This window comes from Molothrus aeneus, chromosome 11 (assembly GCF_037042795.1).
Source record: "Molothrus aeneus isolate 106 chromosome 11, BPBGC_Maene_1.0, whole genome shotgun sequence".
Lineage (NCBI taxonomy): Eukaryota > Metazoa > Chordata > Aves > Passeriformes > Icteridae > Molothrus > Molothrus aeneus.
Window position 1 is genome coordinate 18,737,878 of NC_089656.1, and position 22,942 is coordinate 18,760,819.

A 22,942-nucleotide genomic window follows, 5' to 3' on the forward strand; every position below is an offset into this window, starting at 1 on the left:
GGAGAGGGGCTGCCCGCGGCCGCGGAGGAGAGGAGGAAGAGGAGGACGGTGGAAGGGCCTCACCCCCGTCCGGGACCCCTCCGCGGAGAAGGGAGAGAGGGAGAGAGCGGGAGAGAAAGAGAGAGAGAGTCTCGGAGCCGAGCTAAATCCCAGCGTGTCCTCTAGCAGCGGCACCGCAGCGGCATCCTCCGGGTCGCCGGGGGCAGGGTGGTCTCTGGCGGCCTCTCCCTCCCTCTGTATGACTGTGATTCTGCTACACACGCCTACGGCCCGCGGCGGGCGCTGCTGCGGGGAGCTGGGCTGATGGTGGGGGGGGCTGTTCTCGCAGGAAAAGGGAATTTAAAAAAAAAAAAAAGGCAAGAAAAAAAACAAACAAAAAAAAAGCCTGAATAATAACAAAAAAAAACTTGAAAAAATTTAAAAGGAAAAAGACGAAAAAGCAGCCTTGCGGAAAGCCCAGTCCTTGTCACAAGAGCGGCCCAAAGCGTTGCGGAGCCCCCGGAGGGGTGCGGGAGCCGCCGCCGCCGAGTTCCCTCCCGGCCGCGCTGCGCAGCTTCAAAACCGCCCCGCGCCGCCGCCGCGCTTTTACTGCCCGCCGGCCCCGCCCCCCGCCGCGGCCGCCAGCCAATGGCAGCGCGCGGCGCCGCGGCCGCAGCCAATGGGAGCGCGGGACGCGGCGGCGCTGCCGGGCCGGGCCGGGCCCCGCTCCGGCACCCCCGGCACCCTCGGCCCCAGCCCCGCTCCGGCACCCCCGGGCCCTCCGTGCGGGGTTTGGCGGTTCTGCCCCAAAAGCAGCCCCGAGCCGGCCCGGGGATGTGCCCGCTGCCCGCTACCCGCTGCCCGCGCCGTGCTAACGGCGGGGTTTGTCAGCGCTGAGTGCGGGCAGGTTGATGGCGGTGTCGCGGTGTCCCCGTGTCCCGGTGCCCGGCGGGGCGTGCGGTCACGGTTTTAAATGTGTTTCTATGGAATTCATCCGGAGAGGCCGCTGGGTGCTCGCGCGGCGGCGGCGACATCGCGGCTCGGCCCCGGCGGTGCCGTCGTTGCGCGTTCAGAGGTTGCTCTGCCGCTTTGGGGGAGTTTGGGGATATTTTGTTATTCTAGAAAATACCCAACAAACCCGACAAAAAGCAGCAAGCGCATTTAAGTGTCTATAATTTATTTTCGTTCCGGGCATTGAGGTGGATTTTCTTGTGGCTGTGAAATCCGCCCCTCTGCCTTGTCCCTAATGAGTTCATTAGAGGCAATCAGAGCGGGACAATTAGGGACGCATGGTGACCAAGTGTAAACTCAAGTGTTGGGGGAAACTGCTGCGAATTGTTCTGTTCCACCCGGGAGAAGAGTGGATCCGCCGGGCGAAGGAACCGAGGTGGGAAACCAGCGATTTCCCCGCTCCGCAGGAGAAAAAAGAAATTAAAAATCAGAATACATCTATAATCAAAAATAGCGCTGCAAAATCGATTCGAGCCCGAAAAGACCGAGATAAGGTCAAAATAAATTTGCTGTCACTACGCTCGGGCTCCTTCCCGCCGCCTTCCCCCGAGCCTGGCTGCTGCCGCTCTGATTCCCGAGCGGTGATTTTTGGGTTTCTTACACTGTAATTTTGCCTTGCCCTCCTTGCAATTTGTGCGGTTTCGTAAGCCTTTAAACAAAGATATTTTTTCCCCCCAAAGCCGGGCTGGGATTTTGGGCAGCTGCTGGCACCGAGGGTCCCTTTCCCGCTCGCAGCCCCGGCGGTGCGGAGACCGCAGGCGGCTCCGGCCGTGGGAACCCGGCGGGGCTGTTAATTACCGGAGATTTTCTTAATAAGAAAGGAAACGATTTTATGGCGATAACTAAGGGGAGGGAAAAAAATGAAATTATGAGGTAGATCCTCTACAAGGAGGGATGGTTCAAAATGATCTGCGATGGAAAAATTGATCGGGGAGTTTCTACGGGTGTTTCAAAATTGTTATTTAGTTTTGACGGAAATAATTTCGAATGTTCGGGGAGGGTTTCATCCACCGAGAAAATGTCCGGGGATATTTTGTTTGGGGAAAACAAATAGCGAATTCAGCGAGATAAGCTGATACTTTTCATGTAAATGTATAACCATAAGAGAAAACTTTTATTTTTTTTTTTCTGGAATAATTTGAGAACGACTTCACACTTTTATGTTCGGTTTTCAAATAAATCACGTTTCTCGTAACAACTCGGGCTGCGTCTCAGTGTACACAAGCAAATGGGATTTCTTTAACGATATAAGTTTATAAAATGTTGGAATTTTATAAAAGAGAGCCACCCCTGCGGTGTCACAGTGCTGTCTCTTCCTAGAAGCCTGGAGAAATATCTTCGATGGAATCTTACCTCTCCTCGGCTGAAAACTTTACCGAGCTGAATTTCTACAGAACCCCCAGAAGCAGCAAAAGTTCTTTGCTTGCTAGAGCTGGGCACCGAGCAGAGACCGATCCAACGGGCTCGGAAAAGCCCGAAATTCGAATGGCTTCAAGAAAACAAAATAAAACAATAAAATAAAAATCAGCATTATGAAAAATACGGGGGGGGGGGGAACGCAGGGAAAGGAGCCCGTTGGAGGAGGAGAGCGGGAGGCGCTTGGAAATGCGGGATTTTCCCCGCGGGGCTCCCTTCGCCCGGTTCTCCGGGGGAGCCGCCGGTTTTCCTCCCGCAGCCTTCACCGGCAGCGGCAGCGGAGCTTCCGCAGCGCTCGGGGCGCCCTGGGGGCCGTTCCCGGGACCACTCCCGGCGCCGTTCCCGGTGTCGCTCCGGGGTCATGCCCGGGCTGTTCCCGGGCTGTTCTTGGTGTCATTCCCGGTGTCATTCCCAGTGTCGTTCCCGGTGTCGCTCCGGGGCCATTCCCGGGCTGTTCCCGGTGCCACTCTGGGACAGTTCCCGGGCTGTTCCCGGTGTCATTCCCCGGGCCCTTCCTGGTGTCGTTCCCGGTGTTATTCCCGTTGTCGCTCCCGGTGTCGTTCCCGGGCTCGCTCCGGTCTCACCTGCCCGCGGGGGCTCCGCACGGCGTGTGTCGCCCCCCAGGGGACACCGCGGGGACTGCAGCGCTCCCCGGCACCGCCCGGGCGCGGGGACAGAGGGACACGGACGAGACAGATGGACAGGGACAGACAGAGGGACAGGGACAGAGATGGGGACGGGGAGAGACCGAGCAGGACAAGAGGAAAGAAGGAGAAGTGTGGGAGAGAGGATGGAGGTGGGAACAAGAGAGAGAGAGAGAGAGAGAGAGAGAGAGAGAGAGGGTGAGGGTAGAAAATGAGTGGGCAAAGGGAGAGGAAAAGTGGGGAAGGAAGGAAGAGGCAGAGAAAAGGAAAGAGAGAAAGGAGGAAATGAAGGAGGGAAGAGTGAAAAGAGTGAGGGGGGAAAAGAGGAAGGAAGGAAGGAAGGAAGGAAGGAAGGAAGGAAGGAAGGAAGGAAGGAAGGAAGGAAGGAAGGAAGGAAGGAAGGAAGGAAGGAAGGAAGGAAGGAAGGAAGGAAGGAAGGAAGGAAGGAAGGAAGGAAGGAAGGAAGGAAGGAAGGAAGGAAGGAAGGAAGGAAGGAAGGAAGGAAGGAAGGAAGGAAAAGAGAGAACAAGAAAGACATGAAAGGAGTGAGGAGAGAAAGAAAAAGATGAAGAAAGAAGGAAGGAAGAGAAAGAATGAAAGAAAGAGGAAGACAGAAATAAAGGAAGAAAGAAGGAGAGGAAACACAAGAAAGAAGAGAGAAGGAAAAAAGGAAAGGAAAGGAAAGGAAAGGAAAGGAAAGGAAAGGAAAGGAAAGGAAAGGAAAGGAAAGGAAAGGAAAGGAAAGGAAAGGAAAGGAAAGGAAAGGAAAGGAAAGGAAAAAGGAAAGGGAAAAGGAAAAGGAAAAGGAAAAGGAAAAAGGTCTGTCTGGCACCAGTCCAGCCAAGACCCATTGATGCACATGAATCTCTCAGAGCTGGAGGGGAAAACTCCTGAATTCAGCAGTCTTGGTCGTTGTGGAGAGAAAAAAAACTCAGAAAAGGTGTTTGCATCTGCAGCCCTCAGAGGAGCATCCCAATTTATTCTGATTTTTTGGGCTGGCACAGCTGCACTCGGCTCTGACCAAGGAGCTGCAGCATCCTGGCCAAGTGGGGTGAATATCATATCATATCATATCATATCATATCATATCATATCATATCATATCATATCATATCATATCATATCATATTTACAATATAATACAATACAGTATAATACAATACAACACAATACAATATAATATAAATAATAATAAGCATCCCAACTCTGAAGACATTCCCCCATTCCCCAGCACGCTTTAAAATAAACCTTCATAAATTTTATTCATCGTTTCATTGTTCCCATGACCCCTCCATCCCGCTCAGGAATGTTGGGATTCTCAAGCTCCTTTTTTTGGGGTAGTTTTAGTAGAATGAGCTAATTCTATAAATAATAAATTGTGTGAACGAATCATTTATTATCCAATTAAAGGCGAGCAAGAAGTGAACTTGTGGGTACCCACGTAGAGGCTGGATATTGTTTTATTCACCACCGGCCAGTTCTAAATGGAAAAGTAATTAATGTGAGGGATAATTTTACAAAAAGTGGGGTGGGATTTTACCCCCAGCCATAAAACGTGATGGAAAGCCCGTGATATTTGTCGAATGAGGGCGAAAATCTCCCATTAATTCGGCAGCACAGCCTTTTTTATGTTTAATTCCAGAAATAAATCGAGCCCTCAGCGACCCCTCACGCCGCTTCCCCAATTCTGCCTTCGAGGCCTTTTGAGCCCTCAGCGCCGCCGTAGCCGCCGCGCGTGCCGGAGGGGCGTGACCAACGCGGAGGCTCCTCCCCCCTGTGCTGACACGGCGAGGAGGCGTGGATTAACTGCAATGACGTCACTTTTCTGAGGGGCGGGGCGCCGTGGTGACGTCATGGTGATGAGATAGAGAGGGGCGGGGCGTCGCTGACGCCACGGCGTGGCGGAGAGAGCGGGCAGGCGGGAGGGGATGGCGGTGACGTCACGGCGGGCGGGTGCGGGATGGCGGTGACGTCAGGGCGATGGCGGCGGCGGCGGCGGCGGGCCGGGCGCTGCCCCCAGCGGGCCGCTCCAAGTGGGACATCCGGGAGGAGGTGTGGGAGCACCTGGAGGCCTCGGGCCTGGCCGAGTTCCCGCGGCCCGTGCGCGGCCGCATCCCCAACTTCAAGGTACGGCGGTGACCGGCGCTGAGCCGCGTCCTGCTGCTGCTGCTGCTCCTTCCGTGCCCCGCTCTGCCGGGAGCGGCCGCCAGTGAACACCCAGTGCTGCCCCAGTTACCCCCCAGTTCTCCCCTAGTGCTCCGCAGTGCCCCCCAATTCCCTCCCCAGTCCCCTCAGTGCTCTCCCAGATCCCCCCCAGTACCCCCAATTCTCCCCCCAGTGCTCCCAGGTCCCCCCCAGTGCTGCCCCCAGTGCCCCTGGTTCCTCCCCAGTGCTCCCCAATTCCCTCCCAGTCCCCTCAGTGCTCTCCCAAATCCCCCCCAGTACCCCCAGTTCTCCCCCCAGTGCTCCCAGTTCCCCCCTAGTGCTGCCCCCAGTGCCCCCAGTTCCTCCCCAGTGCCCCCAATGCCCCCCCCCAGTGCCCTCCAATACCTCCAGTTCTCCCCCAGTTCCCCCCCAGTGCCCTCAGTGCCCCTCCCCGTGCTCCCCAGTGGTGTGCAGTGCCTCCCAGTTTCCCTCCAGTGCCCCCAGTTCTCCCCTAGTTCCTCCCCAGTGCCCCCCCAGTGCCCCAGGCAGCACCTTGCAGCCCTGGAGGGAAAGCAAACAAAACCCCCTTGTCAATTCCCAAGCCACAGAACGGTTTGGATATTAGGAAAACATTTTTCACCAAAAGAATAATGAAGTACTGGAATGCTCTTCCCAGGGAGGTGGTGGAATCACCATCTCTGGATGTGTTAAAAAAAGCCTGGACGTGGCACTGGGTGCTATAGTCTGGTTGAGGTGTTAGGGCATGGGTTGGACTCTGTGATCTTAGAGGTCTCTTCCAACCTCATTATTCTGTGATTCTGTTTGAATTGAAAAGGAATTTAAAGCTCCCTCAGCAGGAACACCTTCACTATCCCCCTTTGAGCCCTGTCCAAGCTGGCATTGGACATTTCCAGGGATTCACAGAAAATTAGCAGCCCCTCGATTAAAAATCAGCCTGTCCAGAGGGTGAAAGGTTCTGCTTTACCCATTTCTGCTGTGAGCTGATATTTTATGCAAACAGGGCTCCTCCCATGCTGCCACCAGGCTCCTGGGCTTGCAGCAGTTCCGGGCTGCCCGTGCAGTAAAAATAAACCCTGATGCTCCCCAGAGGAACGCCCGCTTCCTCACCCTGGAAGTAAGTGAGAATGCTCCAAGTAAGTGAAAATCCTCTGCTCTTGGCTCCTTCCCTGTGCCAGGGCTCCCTCCAGGCCTGCTGCTCTCTCAGGGAGCTGGAAGTGTTCAGGAGAGCACGGGAGGTGAAGGTGGATCCTGACAAACCTCTGGAAGGTGCCCGGCTGGCAGCTCTGCAGGTAAAGGCAGCCCTGAGGAGGGGCTGGGAGGGGACAGCAGAGCCTGGCAGTAGGGATGTGTTCCCTGAGTGAACAAATGATCCTTTGTCTCCTTAAAAAGCCCAGAAGTTTCTCTCCTCAAGTTGGCAAAAAGCCACCTCATAGGGGACTTCACCTCAAACCCAATTGGACAGAAGCTAAAAGGTCCTGCCTAGACAATTCACTAGAAAAAGAAGAGAATAAAGGAAATAATCCCTTTTGTGGGGTGTTTTTACCAGAAGCAAGAGCCTCTTGCCCCTGTCTCTGTAAGAGCTTTGTTATTTTGCCTTTTATTAAAACGTTTTCTGTTTCCAGCAATGCCTCAGAAGCAATCCTGCTGATTTTATGCTGGGCTATCTCGGGTGTGATGGGTTTCTCTGAGGGCTCACAAGACCTGGCTCTAGGAGAAAATACAACTCACCTCAGCAACACCTGGCACTGCATCTTCAAGGGGTTTATGCTCAAATCAACGTGTCATGGAATGGTTTAGGTTGGAAGGGATTTGAAGGATAATTCAGTTCCAACCTCCTGCCATGGCAGGGACACCTTCCACCATCCCAGGGTGCTCCAAGTTCTGTCCAGCCTGGCCTTGGACATTCCAGAAGCAGCCACAGCTTCTCTGGGCACCTTCTCTTCCCACCCTCACAGGGAGAATTTCTCCCTAATATCCCATCTAACCCTGCCCCTTCATCAGTTTGAAACTATTATCTCATAAACCTACTTAGAGACATAGCTTTAAAGGAGGAATTGTCTTTAAAGGTATGTCCTGAAATATCTTCAAATGTCTGTCTTACCTTTTATTTCTTCAATAAACCTTTTGATGGAATTTTCCTGTATTGGAGGAAATTAACCCTACAAGCACTTCACAATCTACAACATAAAAAAATTAAATATTTGGCCATGTCGTTTTTACTGTGTGACAATAAAAATATTTCTTCAGTGTAAAATGAACCTTCTCATGTGGTTCCTCAGGCAAGGAAGACTTTGCTGGTTCCCACACCACGTCTGAGGACTGGGCTGTTCAACAGGATTGTTCCCCCTCCAGGTGCAACCAAGGAGGTGCTGAGGAGATGTGCCACATCTCAGGTGGGACAGAATTAACTGTGGGACAGTGTGGGCTTAAGATGAACCAGCTGGAAGTTGGAAAAACTGAAATATCCTCCTGTTAGGATGTTATTCTTGGGTTTATGTACATTGATCATGTTGAAATCAGGAGAAAATTCAGTCTTAGCAAGACAGTATTGATGCTTCTCAGTGGTTTTTAGAAAATCATGGCTTGAGGTGAGTTTGGTCTTCATGCGCCTCCATCCTGCAGTTTTGAGCTGCTGAGCCCTCTGGGGAACATTTTAGTGCTCTTAGGTGTAACCAGCTGGGAAAGTTACCATCTTCAACCAAGGGGATGCTGAGGAGATGTGCCACATCTCAGGTGGGACTGAGGCATCAGGGAGGGCTGAGTTAACCTTGGGACAGTGTGGGCTTAGGATGGACCAGCTGGAAGTTGGAAACCTGAAATATCTTCATGTTAGAATGTTATTCCTGGCTCTGTGTACATGGATAATGTTGAAATCAGGAGAAAATCCTGTCTTAGCAGGCCAGTATTGATACTTCTCAGTGGTTTTTAGAAACACACCATGACTTGAGGTGAGTTTGGTGTTCACGCACCTCCATCCTGCAGCTGAGCCCTCTGGGGAACATTTTAGTGCTCTTAGGTGTTACCAGCTGGGAAAGTTACCATCTTCAACCAAGGAGATGCTGAGGAGATGTGCCACATCTCAGGTGGGACTGAGGCATCAGGGAGGGCTGAGTTACCCTTGGGACAGTGTGGGCTTAGGATGGACCAGCTGGAAGTTGGAAAACCTGAAATATCTTCATGTTAGAATGTTATTCTTAGGTTTATGTACATGGATAATGTTGAAATCAGGAGAAAATTCAGTCTTAGCAGGGTTGAAAGGGATTTGAATTGTTATTTCTCAGTGTCTTTTGGAAAATCATGACTTGAGGTGAGTTATACCTTTCTTCATGCTCCTCCATCCTGCAGTTTTGAGCTGCTGAACCCTCGGGGGAACATTTTAGTGCTCTTAGGTGTTACCAGCTGGGAAAGTGGAGTTTTTTTGTGGAACACAGCACCCAAAGAGCCGTGAATTGAGGCATTTGCGTGCAGCCGGTTCCTCCTCCACATGGGGAGGTCGGGCTTTGCCGCGGTCTCTTGCTGCCCTCTCGTGTTCCATCCTCACCGCACAGCCCAGGGCCGTGCCCAGACAGCCCTGTAGGGTTTACATCTGTATTTGCCATGAAAACCCAACATGAAGAGGTTACTACGGGGATTTATTTCCTCCTTTATCTCCTGCTCAAGGCAATAAAGTTCTGCAGCAACCCCGTGAACAACCGAGGTTGTAAAGGCTGGTAATTAGTAGTGACTTTCTTTGTTGGAACTTCTATTGCAGTCATTAACTAATTAAGCTGTTCAGGGCTGAAGAGCACTTTTGCAAGAGACCTTTCTCTTGGCCTGCTGTCTGATCTGGGCTCTTACCACCATGTGTCTGGTTTTTCCCCCAGCCCACTAATGAAAAAATGCTGTTGGCAGTTTGTATTTACAAAGCACTGTGCAAACAATCCTTACCACACTGCTGGGAAGTGCCTGATGGATGTTAGTGCTGATAGTCAGCCACAAATTACCGAATTCTTGGGCTTTGTGCTCTGCACAGAAAATGTGTGGTTCTTTATTGTGATTTTAATATTCTTAATTTATAATTAGCAGCAAGTTGAGTTGGTGTGAGGAGCATTTGCAGTGTGCTGTACACATATATTGGGGGTGATTGAATCACAAGATGGATTTTTAATAGTTCTGAACATTTGATATTTAAAAACCCTAGTAAACATGATTTTTAATTTCTGCAGTCTGGACAGAATTTTTGTTAAAATGAGAACAGATTGAAGAGGAGTGGGTGGGGTTGAACAGGGAGAGAGGGAAGGAAAAAAAAATTGTATCACTTTGTGTAACTTCAGATTTCTTTGTGCTGTAGCTGCTTGTGTCTAAATTAACTTTGTGATTTGTATTTCAGAATTAATTGAAGCGTTTGTAGTGCTCTGGTATTCCTCAAGCTTTTAGTAGAGTAGGAAGTGTAAATAGGAAGTGTCACTTGCCCTCATTTTTAGGAACAGATTTCCAAATAAGTGTTTCAAAATATCAGCTTTTGATCCTAAATAAAAATCCTTGCTTCTAAAAGTGCCCACCTCCCTCAGCTCTCCTTGCAGTGTGCCAAAATTCTTGTCACTGTAGTAGGGAATCTATTCTAGGATTCCCTGGGGGATAACTTCCCAGACATGTACAGCTTGGCTAAACATGGAAGAGACACTTGGAAACATGGGGAGTTATTGGGATTTATTAAAATATCCTGGATTTCTGCCTCGGTCCATGGAAGATTGTGCCCTCTGCAAACCTCAAATGCTGTTTTTTTTTCCTGCAGGGTGTAAGAGACTTCAGCGTGCCTGTGGGGCTGGACAGCAAAGCACAAGTGGACTTGGTTGTTGTGGGCTCAGTGGCTGTCTCTGAAAAAGGTAAGGAAAAACTCCCAGCAGAAAGGTCCCAAGTGCCAGCCCAGTGGCAGGGCCAGATTTCTCCTTGGAGCTGAGCTGTGGCCTTGGCTTCTGGCCCTGTGTGTGCCCAGTCCCTGCTGCCAGCGCAGCAGGAAGCAGGGCTGGTGCCTCAGGATGCAGTGGGCACACAGCAGTGGCCCCTGAGGTGTTCAGGAGAACTCTTGAGGAAAGCAATTGTTTGTGTTCTGAAGGAGTCCAGGCAGGCTCCCTGTCAGAGATCTGCTCTGCTCACGCAGGCTCTGTGAAAGGACTTGTGTTAGACCTGCTGATTCAGGACCTATTTGGGGATCAGATTTTGCATTTTCTAGTATTTTGGAAACCTGCTAGTGCTGAAAATTTTCCACTGACTTTATCTCCTGCCTAAAATAACAGTTTTTATATGTGACCCAGACTCCTCTTTACCCACATTAACCTGTGTGGGACATGAATAGAAGGTTCTAAATACAATTGCTAAATAAACTGCTGGGTTAATTACACTGAATTTGTTTATTCTGAATGGGAAGCTTCTGAGATCTTTTAGGAGTCATTGAAATTGATTTTTTATTTCATTTCAGTGCTGATTTCAAGGAAAGCTGCACTCTCTGAGAGTTGCTGATCTGATTTTTTCCAGAGTTACAGCTTGCAGACTGCTGGGTTAATTACACCATTTTAACAACTTTCCACTGTGCTCTTTGATTTTTTCCCCCACTTTTTTGTGCTTTAGGCTGGAGAATTGGCAAAGGGGAAGGTTATGCAGACATGGAGTATGCAATGATGGTGTCCATGGGGGCAGTGCAGGAGGACACACCTGTGGTCACCATTGTGCACGACTGCCAGGTGAGTTGAGATGTTCAAATATCCCCTCTGCAGCGGGGAGGGAGCTCTGGGACACTTCCTGCTCTGTCTGCAGAGGAGACATGGAATGAAGCTGGTTTGGCATCTTCATTCCCATTGTCTTTGATGGATTTTCATGTGACAAGCCATCAGGAATGGGGCACAGCTTTAGGGAGTTTGTTTTTAGCTACTTAACCAAATCTCTGCCTTGTAGGTGCTTGACATAGCAGAGGAGCTGCTGGGTGATCATGATTTAACTGTGGATTACATCCTCACTCCAACCAGGACCATCCAGACCAATTGCAAACGACCAAAACCTCAGGGAATAATGTGGCACAAGGCAAGTTCAGTTTAATCCAGTTAAATCTTAAACCTTTGCTGCTGGTGGCACAAGGCAAGTTCAGTCTTTATGCAGTTAAAATCTTAAACCTTTGCTGCTGGTGGCACAAACCAAATTCAGTCTTCATTCAAGTTAAGCCTTTGCTGCTGGTGGCACAAGGCAAGTTCAGTCTTCATCCAGTTAAAATCTTAAACCTTTGCTGCTGGTGGCACAAACCAAATTCAGTCTTCATCCAGTTAAAATCTTAAACCTTTGCTGCTGGTGGCACAAACCAAGTTCAATCTTCATTCAAGTTAAACCTTTGCTGCTGGTGGCACAAACCAAGTTCAATCTTCATTCAAGTTAAACCTTTGCTGCTGGTGGCACAAGCCAAGTTCATTCTTCATTCAAGTTAAACCTTTGCTGCTGGTGGCACAAACCAAATTCAATCTTCATTCAAGTTAAACCTTTGCTGCTGGTGGCACAAGGCAAGTTCAGTCTTCATCCAGTTAAAATCTTAAACCTTTGCTGCTGGTGGCACAAACCAAATTCAGTCTTCATCCAGTTAAAATCTTAAACCTTTGCTGCTGGTGGCACAAACCAAGTTCAATCTTCATTCAAGTTAAACCTTTGCTGCTGGTGGCACAAGCCAAGTTCATTCTTCATTCAAGTTAAACCTTTGCTGCTGGTGGCACAAGGCAAGTTCAATCTTAATCCAGTTAAATCTTAAACCTTTGCTGCTGGTGGTTTACTGGTACCAATAACCTGCTGATAAACCCCTCTCCATTCTTATATAGAAACAATTTTTTAAAATTAGAAATATTTGGTAAAAGAGCAGATGTGTTTGTCAGGTGAAACAAAGCAGCAGCATCTGTGGGCAGTGGGGTTTCAGGGGTAATGGTGAGGAGGAGAGATATTTCCCTACACCTGAGGTTGCTGTATCCATGGATTATCAGGATATGCCCCATCCTGGAAGTGTCCCAGGCCGGGCTGGATGGGCTTGGAGCAATCTGGGGTAGTGGGAGGAGTCCCAGGGGTGGAACAGGTGGGTAGGAGTGTGTGCTGCTCTGGTTGTGAAAGGAAAACACAACCTGCTGCTGGTACATTCCTGCTTCTGCAGCAGATTCACTTTCCTAGGTTAAATCTGTGGCTGCAGCTCATTTTCAGGTGGAAGAACAAAGACTTTAAACTTGAATCTTTATTTATTGGTAGTTCTGTTATGGATTGGCCTTTTCCTCCTGCCCACTGTCAGAAATTTCCTCAGCTTCCCAAACAGTTTCAGGAAAGCCTTGAGTGAATTGTTTTACTGGAGGTTCCTGCTGGGAAAGCTTTTTCTTTGTCATTGGATTTTCATTTCTGAAATCATCCAGTCAGGGAGCAGACCCAATCCTGCATGAGTGAGTACAGCAGGAATGCTGAAATGAGGAATTGTGCACCCACATCTTGCAGAAACTGAGCAATTCTAAGGGAATACTCCCAGGGAAATCAAAATTTGTTGGTTAAAATTTGTCAACCAGCTGAAAGAGTTAAATTTCTTTAGGTGATGTATCTACAACAAACAAATTCTAGCCAGGACTATTTTTATTCCAGAAGTGGGAGAGCATTTTACCCTGCCTGTGGTTGAGGATTTGAGGTTATAAATAAATAAATAACAGCTCTGTCTGTCCTAGTGCATTTTTTCCATTGAATTATTTTTGAATTGTAATTTTTTTTTAGGATATTATTGAATGTAATTGTGTTGAAGGCCTACCCCTTGTGCTCCATCCATCTTGCCAACATATTTTTGATCAGTTTGTCTGCCTTGGTGTCAGACTTCTCAGTAAGTGGCCTTGCTGACACTTTTTTTATTTCTTTTTTTTGTGCCTTTAGCAGAAACTGAATTTTCTGCAGCTTTCACTGAGAATGGAGCACAGATTGACCCTTGATTTGAATATTTGAGTGTTGATTTAACACCTTTTGTTTGGAGCTGTATGGATTAAATAGGAATATTGGAGAGGACCAGGGATAATAATCACTTTTGTGTCTTTTTGGGACCAGAACAAAGTGTGGTGTCTGTATGAAGCAGAAATTGCCGTTATTCCCCAGGGAAATGGGTGACATTTATTCTGTGTGTGCCTGTGGTGTTCAGCTCTTGCACAGAGGGGTTTGGAGGTGGGAGGTCTGGGTAATGACCAGGCTGTGAAAAAGGCAGCATTTGATAGGGGCTATTTCAGTGTTTGTCCTTTGGATTTTCCTGGCTACTTCTCCATCATTTTCTCTCCATCCTTTTCTCCTTCAAATCCTGGCTTGGCTGGTGCATTCCTGTTCCTCAGAGCAAAACTAAATGAACCAAGAGGCAGAGAGTAAATAAATCATCCACTTCCAAACATGGGCTTTTGTCAACACTGAGTAGCTTAACTTCATTGTGAGGAGCTGTGAGGTGGAAAATACATTGTAAAAAAAAAAAAAAAAAAAAAAAAAATCCCCAAATCCTTGGGGAGCAGGGCTGGATCAGGCCAGGACAGTGTTTAGGAGTTTGAAATCCAGGTGTTTGCAAATATGGGATTACAGCTAAGGGTTGTTGTAAGGATGTGCTGCCAGTAATGCACACTCAGCTCCAGAGGGAAGGGAGGGAGGGAGGTGCTCACCCAGCAAACAAATCCATGGCTGCATTTCCATGCTGAAGGAGCTGCTGCATTTTCCTGGAGTGCTCTTGTGTGTTCTGAGCTGTTTAAAGACTTCCAAGAGAAGTGGAAGAGCCACAACATCATCAATACCAAAGAATCATGATCAGGCACTCCAGAAACACTTCAAAATCCCCAGTGCTGGGTGGTGTTTGTGGAACTTCTGTGCCTCTGAGGTTTGGGACATCAATTTGAGTTACTGGAGAGCAGCAAGAGCTGCTGAGAGCTGAGGACTCTGGAAAACTTTATTTGGATGCCAGTGGAGAATTATTTGGCTTCATGTGTCTTGAAAATCCAACCCATTGTTTCTGGGAACTCTAAATTCATGAAGCTACTTGCTTTCTCATTTAATATTTTCTATGGGTTACTGTGATCTTTATCTGGGACACTGGCTATTATATTTGTCCCAATTATCAAGTTATTTGTGCTGTGCTTATTTTAAATTGAAACTGTACGGACAAATTAAAATATTTGAGCTCACGAAGAGGGAAAGGAGAGTAGTTGGTGGAAAAATCACTATATTTTAGCAAGTATTTCCTTCTGGCTTTGAAGTCATTCTTTTGCTGAGGATTTTCTAGCAGGAGGAAAAGAATTTTTCCTGAAATGAAATGAAATGAAATGAAACAAAATGAAATGAAATGAAATGAAATGGGTGGGGAATCCCAGTGGCAGAGATGGAAACCCTCTGACAACAAACAGCTCTGGGTTTGTGATAGAACATTTGGAAAGGAAAGCTCAAAAAATGCACCCGTCCAAGCTGGCAAATCCTTCAGCAGAAGGAGTTGCAGTCAGTGTAGGCAGGGCTTTGCTTTGGTGTGGTTTTTGGGATGGTGAGGGCAGGGAATGCGTTCACACCTGGTCACACACCTCAGCACCTTGGCAAAGCTGAGCCTCTGTGCAGCAGAGTGCCCAGAATGCCCTGCTGGATTCCCAGTGTGGGCTCCAGGAGTTTCTCCTGAGGGACACCAGCAGGCAACGTGCCCTTGGATTGTGTGCACATATTTGGACATTTTGTGCAAATGAATGATAAAATGTTCAGCTGTGCTGGCCTTGCTGTCCTGGCCTTGTCTGTGCCACAAAGCCCTGTTTGCTCAGAGCTCCTGGAAACGAGGACACAGCATGAAAAAGAGGACACAGCACGAAAAATTTGGTCTGTCCCAAGGAGGTTTTGAACAATCTGGGGTCAGAGGCCTCTGAGGATGAACCTTGCAAACACTTCTGCCCACCTGTTTGGAAGGGCTGGTGGATCTGCAGCCCTGGAGGTGTTTGGTGCTGTTTGTTGCCTGCCAGGGCAGCTGCATCAGTCTCCATCTTAAAATCAAGGAATGGGTTGTGCTGAAAGGGATTTGAAAGAGAATCTTGGAATCCCAAGCCCCTGCACACCTTCCACTGTCCCTGAGTGCTCCCCAGCCTGGCCCTGGACACCTCCAAATGTCCCCAAGGGATGTGGCAGCCACAGCTGCTCTGGGCACCTGTGCCAGGGCCTCCCCACCCTCACAGGGAGCAATTCCTTCTCTATATCCAAACTAAATTTTCCCCTTTTCCACTCTGAGGCCATTCCCCTTGTGCTGTCACTGGTGTCACAGTCCCTCTCCAGCTTCCTTGCAGCCCATTCAGATCCTGGAAGGTTCTGGGATGTCTCCAGGCTGAACAGCTCCAACTTTCTCAGCCTGTCCCCACAGGGGAGGTGTCCCAGTCCTTCATGGCCTCCTCTGGACTCAATCCAACATTCCATGGTTTTCTGCTGCTGGGGACACCAGAGCTGAGCACAGGTGGGGGCTCACAAGATCCAGGTGTTCCTGTGTCAGTGTGATGAGGAGCAGAATGAAATAGCAGGATAAGGACAGCCCCTTATCCCTTCCCATCCCATCCCATCCCATCCCATCCCATCCCACCCCATCCCATCCCTCCCCTCACTCCAGGCCTGCAGTGCTTCCAGGGAGATCTCAGTGCTCTTTGCCCTGCCCTGGGCTGCCTCAGGGCTCAGCATTTCTCACTCTGCCCCAGGACAAGCACATCCTTCGTTGTCCTCAGCAGAATGTTGGAAATGGCTCTGATCAGAGGTCTGGGAGAGCAGAGGGTGAGGAGAGCCCTGGTGTCCAGCAGGGAGGCTGCAGGATCCATCTGCCACCACATTTTGGGATCAAACCAGGTGTCAGACCATGGATGCTGTGGGTTAAGTGCTGGGAGAGTTGTGCACTCAGCATCCAGGACTTTTTTCCTCAGGTTTCTGTCAGAAAGGGGCCACTTTTCCCTCCTCAGCTCCTTTCCCAGTAATTGTGTGCCAGAAGAGTTTATCCAGCCTGCTGTCCTCTTTCCCCAAGGCTCTCCCAGCCATGGCAGGGATTATTAAATGATTAATTGCCTTTGGTGTGGTTATTTTAAACCCAGATTATTTCAGAGTTTATGGCACAGAGCCATGAGCATTTCTTTGGCCAACCCCAGAGGGTTGAAGTGTGGAATTGGTCTGGGAATTGGTGGTCAGGGGATGACAGGGAACTTCTTCAGCTTTGGTTTCACTAGCAAAGCTAAATCCCAACACTCAATCCAAACTTTCAAAACATCAGTAAATGGTTTGGCCTTGGCTTGAAGGGATGGGGGAAGCTTCCAGTGCTGGGTTTGCCCTTGTTCACATGGATGGAACAACCAGACTTGGGCTGCAATGTCCCTAAATTCTGGTTTAGCCTAAAGCAGAAGGCAGGGACAGGAACAGGGAGGACTGAGCAGCCATCCCAGAAGTGTGCAGCTTGTTGAAAGAGAGGAGGAATATCTTTGGCCTCTCTCCACATGGAAATAAATCCTTGCAATCCTCCCCAGCTCACAGGACAAAAGGAACTTTTAGCATGATTGTAATTAGCAACACATTGTGCTATCACAGGGTTCTTTTGTTTGCTCTTTTGCAACAGAGCAGAACAAGCTTTTTCCTCTCCCCTGCCACCCACTGCCCCCTTTGCCCTTTCAGTTCTCACCCCGAAAACCCCAATGGATTTGTTTGTTGAGTTGAAACCCCAAACTGGAGTTTCTGCCTTTCAGTGGCATAAAAGTGAGAGAAAACAGGGAAGGGTTTAGAAGGTTTGGCCCAGCTGAAATGTTCCCCTAGAACCCAGAGAAAAAAGCCCTTAAGGTAAATCCTCTGTGCCTCTTGTGACAGGAAGGTGTCAGCTGACAGTGGCAGAACTTGCCTAATGTTTTTTACAAATCTTTCCTAATACAAAAAAATAAAAGTCTTAAATCAGCTGCCTTTGTTGCTTTGGTGAAGGTCTGTTAGTGTTGTGTCTGCACAGGGCTGGATTTTGAGGGAATGATGGAATCACTTCATGGTGGTGTTTGACCAGAACTTTAAAGAAAATAGTTCATAGCCCTTACAAAAATCCCAGAATCGATGATTTTGGAGGTTTTTTCCAACCTCAGTAAGTCCATCTGTGACAGATCCCAGACCAGACAGCTGAGTCCCATGTTCTGTCTTTCCATAAACACCTCCAGGAATGAGGACTCCACCATGGGCAGTAATTCCAATGTCTAATCCCCCTTTCTGTGCAGAAATTCCTCCTGAAACATAAATGCTGTTGTCACTGCATCTTCCTGAGTTTGCCAGGAGCCTGCAACAGCAGCTCCAAGAGCTGCAGGCTGATGCCAAAATCTCCTGAGTGAGAGGAGATGCCTGGTGGAAGTCCCTGGAGATTGTGCTGTTCCCTGCATTATCTACATCCTGCCCTTGGATTGTGCTGGGAATTCCAGGGTTGGAATTCCACTCTCGGTGCCCATCTCTGATTGTCCCAATCTCCAAAGCCCTGAGGGTTTGCCCTTGGTAGCATTTCCCTTTTTAACCAAACACCCAACCCATGCCTTGGCAACTGAGTTTAATTTCAGGATGAAAGGAGCAGTTCTTGGGTTGTGCTTTGGGGCCAGGAGCGATTGGGTTGCATAAGAACAGAAAAATGTTTTTCCTGTTTGGTTTAATTAGCATAGAGCTTCCATTTCACATGGAAATTTGACAGAGGACAACAAACCTCCTTCATTGTTGGCCAGTACAAACAAAGTGAGATCCTTCAGCCCTTGGTTTGATGTTGTGTCACTCGGGGAAGGGGAGCTTGCTGTCAAACACAGCACTTGGAATTCTTGGCTGAGAAAAACAAATCAGCCCCAGGATCCACAGAGTAATAACTCTGTAAAATGTGGAAATGCTCTGCACCTTTCTGAGTGTGGAGGCTCCTGGAGCAAGTCCTTGTTGTTTGATGTTGTGTTAGCAGAACTAGCGCAGGCTTTATGGAAATTGTGGTTTTATTTAGTTCCAGCCTGAAATAAAACTGCTTGTTTGCTCTTCAGAAGATGAAGAGAATTCTGTTGAGTGACTTGCCTGTCACCTCGTCCTGACATTGCCCCCACCCTGCCTTGGCTGTTCCTCGAGTCCCTTCAGAGCTGGGTTTCTGTCCCCAGGGAGCTGAGCTTGATGCTGTGCAGATGCAGGCTGGCTGTGCCTGTAACTGCAGGAGCAGCAATTCAGAGGCTCTGGGCTGGGAGCTCTGCAGGCAGACTGGGATGTACTGGTGCTGCTCCAGCCCAGCCTGCTCAGGGTGGTGGCCCTCTCACATTCTGGGCCACTAGCCTGGGTCTCTGCTAGCTCAGGCACTGCTTCCCCAGGCTCTGGTTTGCTCCCTACATTTCAGCATTGGAGCTGGTGTTGATGGATGTTGGACTTGTCCAGCAGCCAAGCAGGAATTCCTCCTCCTTCCAAGCTCAGTGTGCAAGCCAAGAGCTCGACCACATTAGCTGGGGAACCACTGCATTTCCTGCCAGTGTCTGAGTGCAGCCTGGGGCATCTCATGCCTCACATGGATGGGGTTCAGCTGTTGAGAGGAAGGGCCCTTCCAGAAAAGCTCTTTGGGTCAGGGATGGATGGATGGATGGATGGCAGGAATAACGGGCTCACACTGTGAGTGCAGTGTCCGAGCACTTCTGTTCCCTGCTCCAGCCCAGCACATCCATGTGGGGTCTGAGGAACTGTGGGTGCTGTGGGAGGTCGGGTGGCACTGAGGGGATGTGCCCCAAGCAGGGGACGTGCCTCCAGCTGGGCCCAATGCACAGGAACCCTGCTCCAAGGCACGCTCCTGCTGCAGCTCCACCATTGTGTGACCCAGCCCACGGGATTTCCTGTGCTGGGGGAAGAGAGCACCAGGAGCTCTGCAGGATGGAAGTGTCTGCTGGGCTGGGATGGATTCTGCCAGGCCTGGGATTGTGTGGGATTCTGCCAAGGCAGGGATTCTGTAGGATTCTGGGAGGCCAGGGGATTGTCAGGGCAGAGATTGTGTAGGATTCTGCCAGGCCAGGGATTGTGTAGGATTCTGTCAGGCCTAGGATTGTGTAGGATTCTGTCAGGCCTAGGATTGTGTAGGATTCTGCCAGCCAGGGATTGTGTAGGATTCTACCAGGACAAAGATTGTGTAGGATTCTACCAGGGCAGGGGATTGTGTAGGATTCTGGCAGAGCAGAGATTGTGTAGGATTCTGTCAGGACAAGGATTGTGTAGGATTCTGTCAGGACAGGGATTGTGTAGGATTCTACCAGGACAAAGATTGTGTAGGATTCTGTCAGGACAAAGATTGTGTAGGATTCTGCCAGGACAAAGATTGTGTAGGATTCTGCCAGGACAGGGATTGTGTAGGATTCTGCCAGGACAGGGATTGTGTAGGATTCTACCAGGACAAAGATTGTGTAGGATTCTATCAGGACAGGGATAGTGTAGGATTCTGTCAGGACAGGGATTGTGTAGGATTCTGCCAGGACAAGGATTCTGTAGGATTCTGCCAGGACAGGAGCACAGGCCCTCAGTCAAAGCAAACCCAGAAGGAGAACAAGGAGAATGCAGATCTGAAAGCACTCAGATAAATAAATGTCACATTGGAATAGCCCTGACTTTGGGATTTGCCTGCTGGATCCACGTTGTGCTGCTCACTTCAGGAGTCACTAATGTTTATTTTTGTCCTGCAGTGTGTATTTAGGGAGCCTTCCCAATCAGAGCAGCAATTAGGAACATTTGGAATGCTCTGGCTGTCTGCATGGCAGGAGGACAATAAAGTTCCTCTCTTTTTATGGCACAAACGAGCCCTGATGCTCATCATCTTTTTCTGGAAGGCAAGAAATTTTTTTACAATAATTACATCCATCTTCCTCCTTTTTAGGTCAGCTCTGAGATGCTGGGAAAAATCCCCATCCTAAAGACTCTTCGCTGGAGGGAGAAGCAGGCTGGCAAGGATGTCACCCTCCAAGATGAACACCCAGCCCTGGCACACACCAAGAGAGCAGCAATTTCATACAGGAAGGTGATGGCTGCAGATCCCCAGCCATGGGCTGCTCCAGGCTCAGCCCACGTGGGAAGTGATCCCGTAAATCCCAAATCTGAGGGATCTGCCCCAATCACCACCGTGTATGTGGGGAATTTGCCTGGCAGCCTGAGGGTGAGCCAGCTGAAGAGTGCCCTGAGGGAGCTGCAGGTGGTTCCTGCTGCCCTGAAGTGGCAGGGAGCACAGCACAGAGCTTTCCTGGACTACAGGGAGCAGGGGGCTGCTCACAGGGCTCTGTCCTCCTTGCAAGGCCTGAGCCTTGGGGGCAATGCCCTGAGAGTGGAGCTGGCCAAGAGCCACAGGAACAAAGGGCAGGGAGAAATCGATAGTCACAAATGAGTATGGAGGGAAAAAAAACCAAAAAACCACAACACAAAAAAGGTGTTTTAGGTGTTTTCATTGTTTTGTGAGAAGCCAACCTGAAGTTTTAACGTTTTTTGTAACCGTCAGGTTTAACAAAATCAAATTTTTGCACAAACTTTCCTCAGTTCTGCACGTGGACATGCAAAGGTTTGTTCCCACAAAGGGACAAGGTGACAGAGGAGCCATTTCTCTATGAACAATTGCTCACAAAGTACCCACGCTCTGGTTTGGTGCTGTCTGGTGGTTTTGTTAAGCCTGGCTTAAAGCCCTGCCCACCTGCAGCAAGGTGGTTGCAGTCACTCAGTTTAGGTTACACCTGCCCCTTGAGACCTGCCAGGTTAAAAGGCAGCAGCAGGAAATCTGTCCTGAGGGGAACAATTCTGTTTACTGAAAAATAGGCTTTGCCTGTTGAAAGTTTTCAATTTATTTTTTATACAAATGACCAGGGACAGAGAGATTGTGCTTTTTGTGCCTTGAAGAGTGGCTGTGAAAACACTGGCTTAGTTCTAGCTCTAGTAAGAGCTGGTAACATCAGATGGGAAAGATGGGAGCCCCTTTCTCAGCTTGTTGCTAAATCAGCCCTTGGTAAACCTTATATTTATTATTTCAGAGGAAGCAAATCCCAATTTTCTCTGCTTTTCCCCAAAACTGCTGTTCTGTTGGATCAGATAATTATAAAATTATAATTTTATAATTTAGCTGTATAATTTTATAATTCAGCTGCTTTTCTTGACTGTCTCTTCTAATGGGATGTGATTCCTTTGCCTCTGTGAAATAACATTATTATTATTATTATTATTATTATTATTATTATTATTATTATTATTATTATTATTATTATTATTATTATTATTAAAATGAAAAGCAGGCACACCATGGTCAGAACTTGTTGGTGCTCAGTCTGCCATGGAATTCTTTGGGAATTTGCTGGAGATTGATGCTTTGTCACCATCCCTGATGCTCTTCCACATCACAGTGAGGAGGGTGAGGCATCACCACCCAACTTCTCCAGCTGAAAATGCTCCCAGGCACTTTCCTGGACATGAACGTTCCCTTCCAGTGGAATGGCCAATAATGATTTATCTCCTATGGCTCTTATTACCTTTTTTTTTTCCCTCTTGGGTTTCCTATTCCTGAAAAACAAGTTAAATTTTGGCCCAGCCATCCTTTCTAAACAGAAGCACTTTTGCCAGTGATGCTGGGCACGTAGTCAAAGTAAGCATCTAAATGGATTTTTTTTTTTTAAAAAGTAAGAGTTGGAAAGTTTTTTTTTTTTTCTTTTAGCCAGGGAGTACTGTTAAGTATATTTTAAGCAGATTATTATGCCTTGAGGGTCAGACATTTATTCAGTATTAAATATAAAGTTCTCATCGTTTGTGGCTCTGAAGGAAACCTTTGGAGCTGCCCCAGCCCTGAGCCCAGCACAGGAAGGACAAAGAGCACCAGAGGAGGCACCAGGATGAGCAGAGGGATGGAGCAGCTCTGCTGGGAGGAAAGGTACAGAGAGTTGGGATTGTTCAGCCTGGAGGGAGGAAGGTTCAGGGGTGAGCTCATCACTTTCCACGTGGAATTCACTCCTCCTCCCAATGGAGAGGGAGGTTGGACAAGGGATGGAGGGACAGGACACAGGGAACGGCTCCCACTGCCAGAGGGCAGGGTTAGAGGGGATATCAGGGAGAAACTCTCCCCTGGGAGGGTGGGCAGGCCCTGGCACAGGGTGCCCAGAGCAGCTGGGGCTGCCCCTGGATCCCTGGCAGTGCCCAAGGCCGGGCTGGACAGGGCTTGGGGCACCCTGGGATGGTGGAAGGTGTCCTTGTTCACAGCACAGGGGTTGGAACAGGATGATCTTTGAAATCCCTTCCAACCCAAAGCATTCTGTCATTCTGTGAACTTCTTGTAAGGTCAGCAAAGGATCTGGAACAAATCAGTAGTTCCATTCCATTCTTTGTACAGCTCCAAGTGATTTCCAGTATCACTGAGCCCAAATTCAGACTGCACAACCCTCTGGGTCTCATTGCAGGCCTTGGCATTCAAGGCTGAGAGCCAGGGTTATGTTACTGCCCAAACACACTCACTGCATCAGCAGCTTCCAAAGCAGAGGAAAGAAAAGCAAAAAAATAATTATCCATCCATGCCTGCCCTTTCCAAATGATGGCAAATTGAGTAATGAGATCATTTGCTGTTCCTTCTGCCTCTGGGATATTTCTTGCTCTGCTGAAGATATCCAGGTGACCTTAGCAGTTAAAAACCAGTGACTCTGCCAAAGAAAACTTCCAGCATCTCAAACTTCCCCTGTTGCATTTCAGGTGGAACCACCCTTTTC

General features: G+C 48.8%; 1 protein-coding gene across 1 annotated transcript; it reads left to right on the forward strand.

Annotated features, from left to right (window-relative positions):
* The first annotated feature begins 5,010 nt into the window (after positions 1-5,010).
* Positions 5,011-21,377, forward strand: MTHFSD (methenyltetrahydrofolate synthetase domain containing). Its single transcript, XM_066557468.1, has 8 exons — positions 5,011-5,177; positions 6,217-6,271; positions 6,392-6,505; positions 7,496-7,609; positions 9,991-10,081; positions 10,824-10,936; positions 11,148-11,273; positions 20,095-21,377. The coding sequence occupies exons 1-8, from the start codon at positions 5,011-5,013 to the stop codon at positions 20,593-20,595; spliced, it is 1,281 nt and encodes a 426-aa protein (XP_066413565.1). The 3' UTR covers positions 20,596-21,377.
* The last annotated feature ends 1,565 nt before the right edge of the window (positions 21,378-22,942 follow it).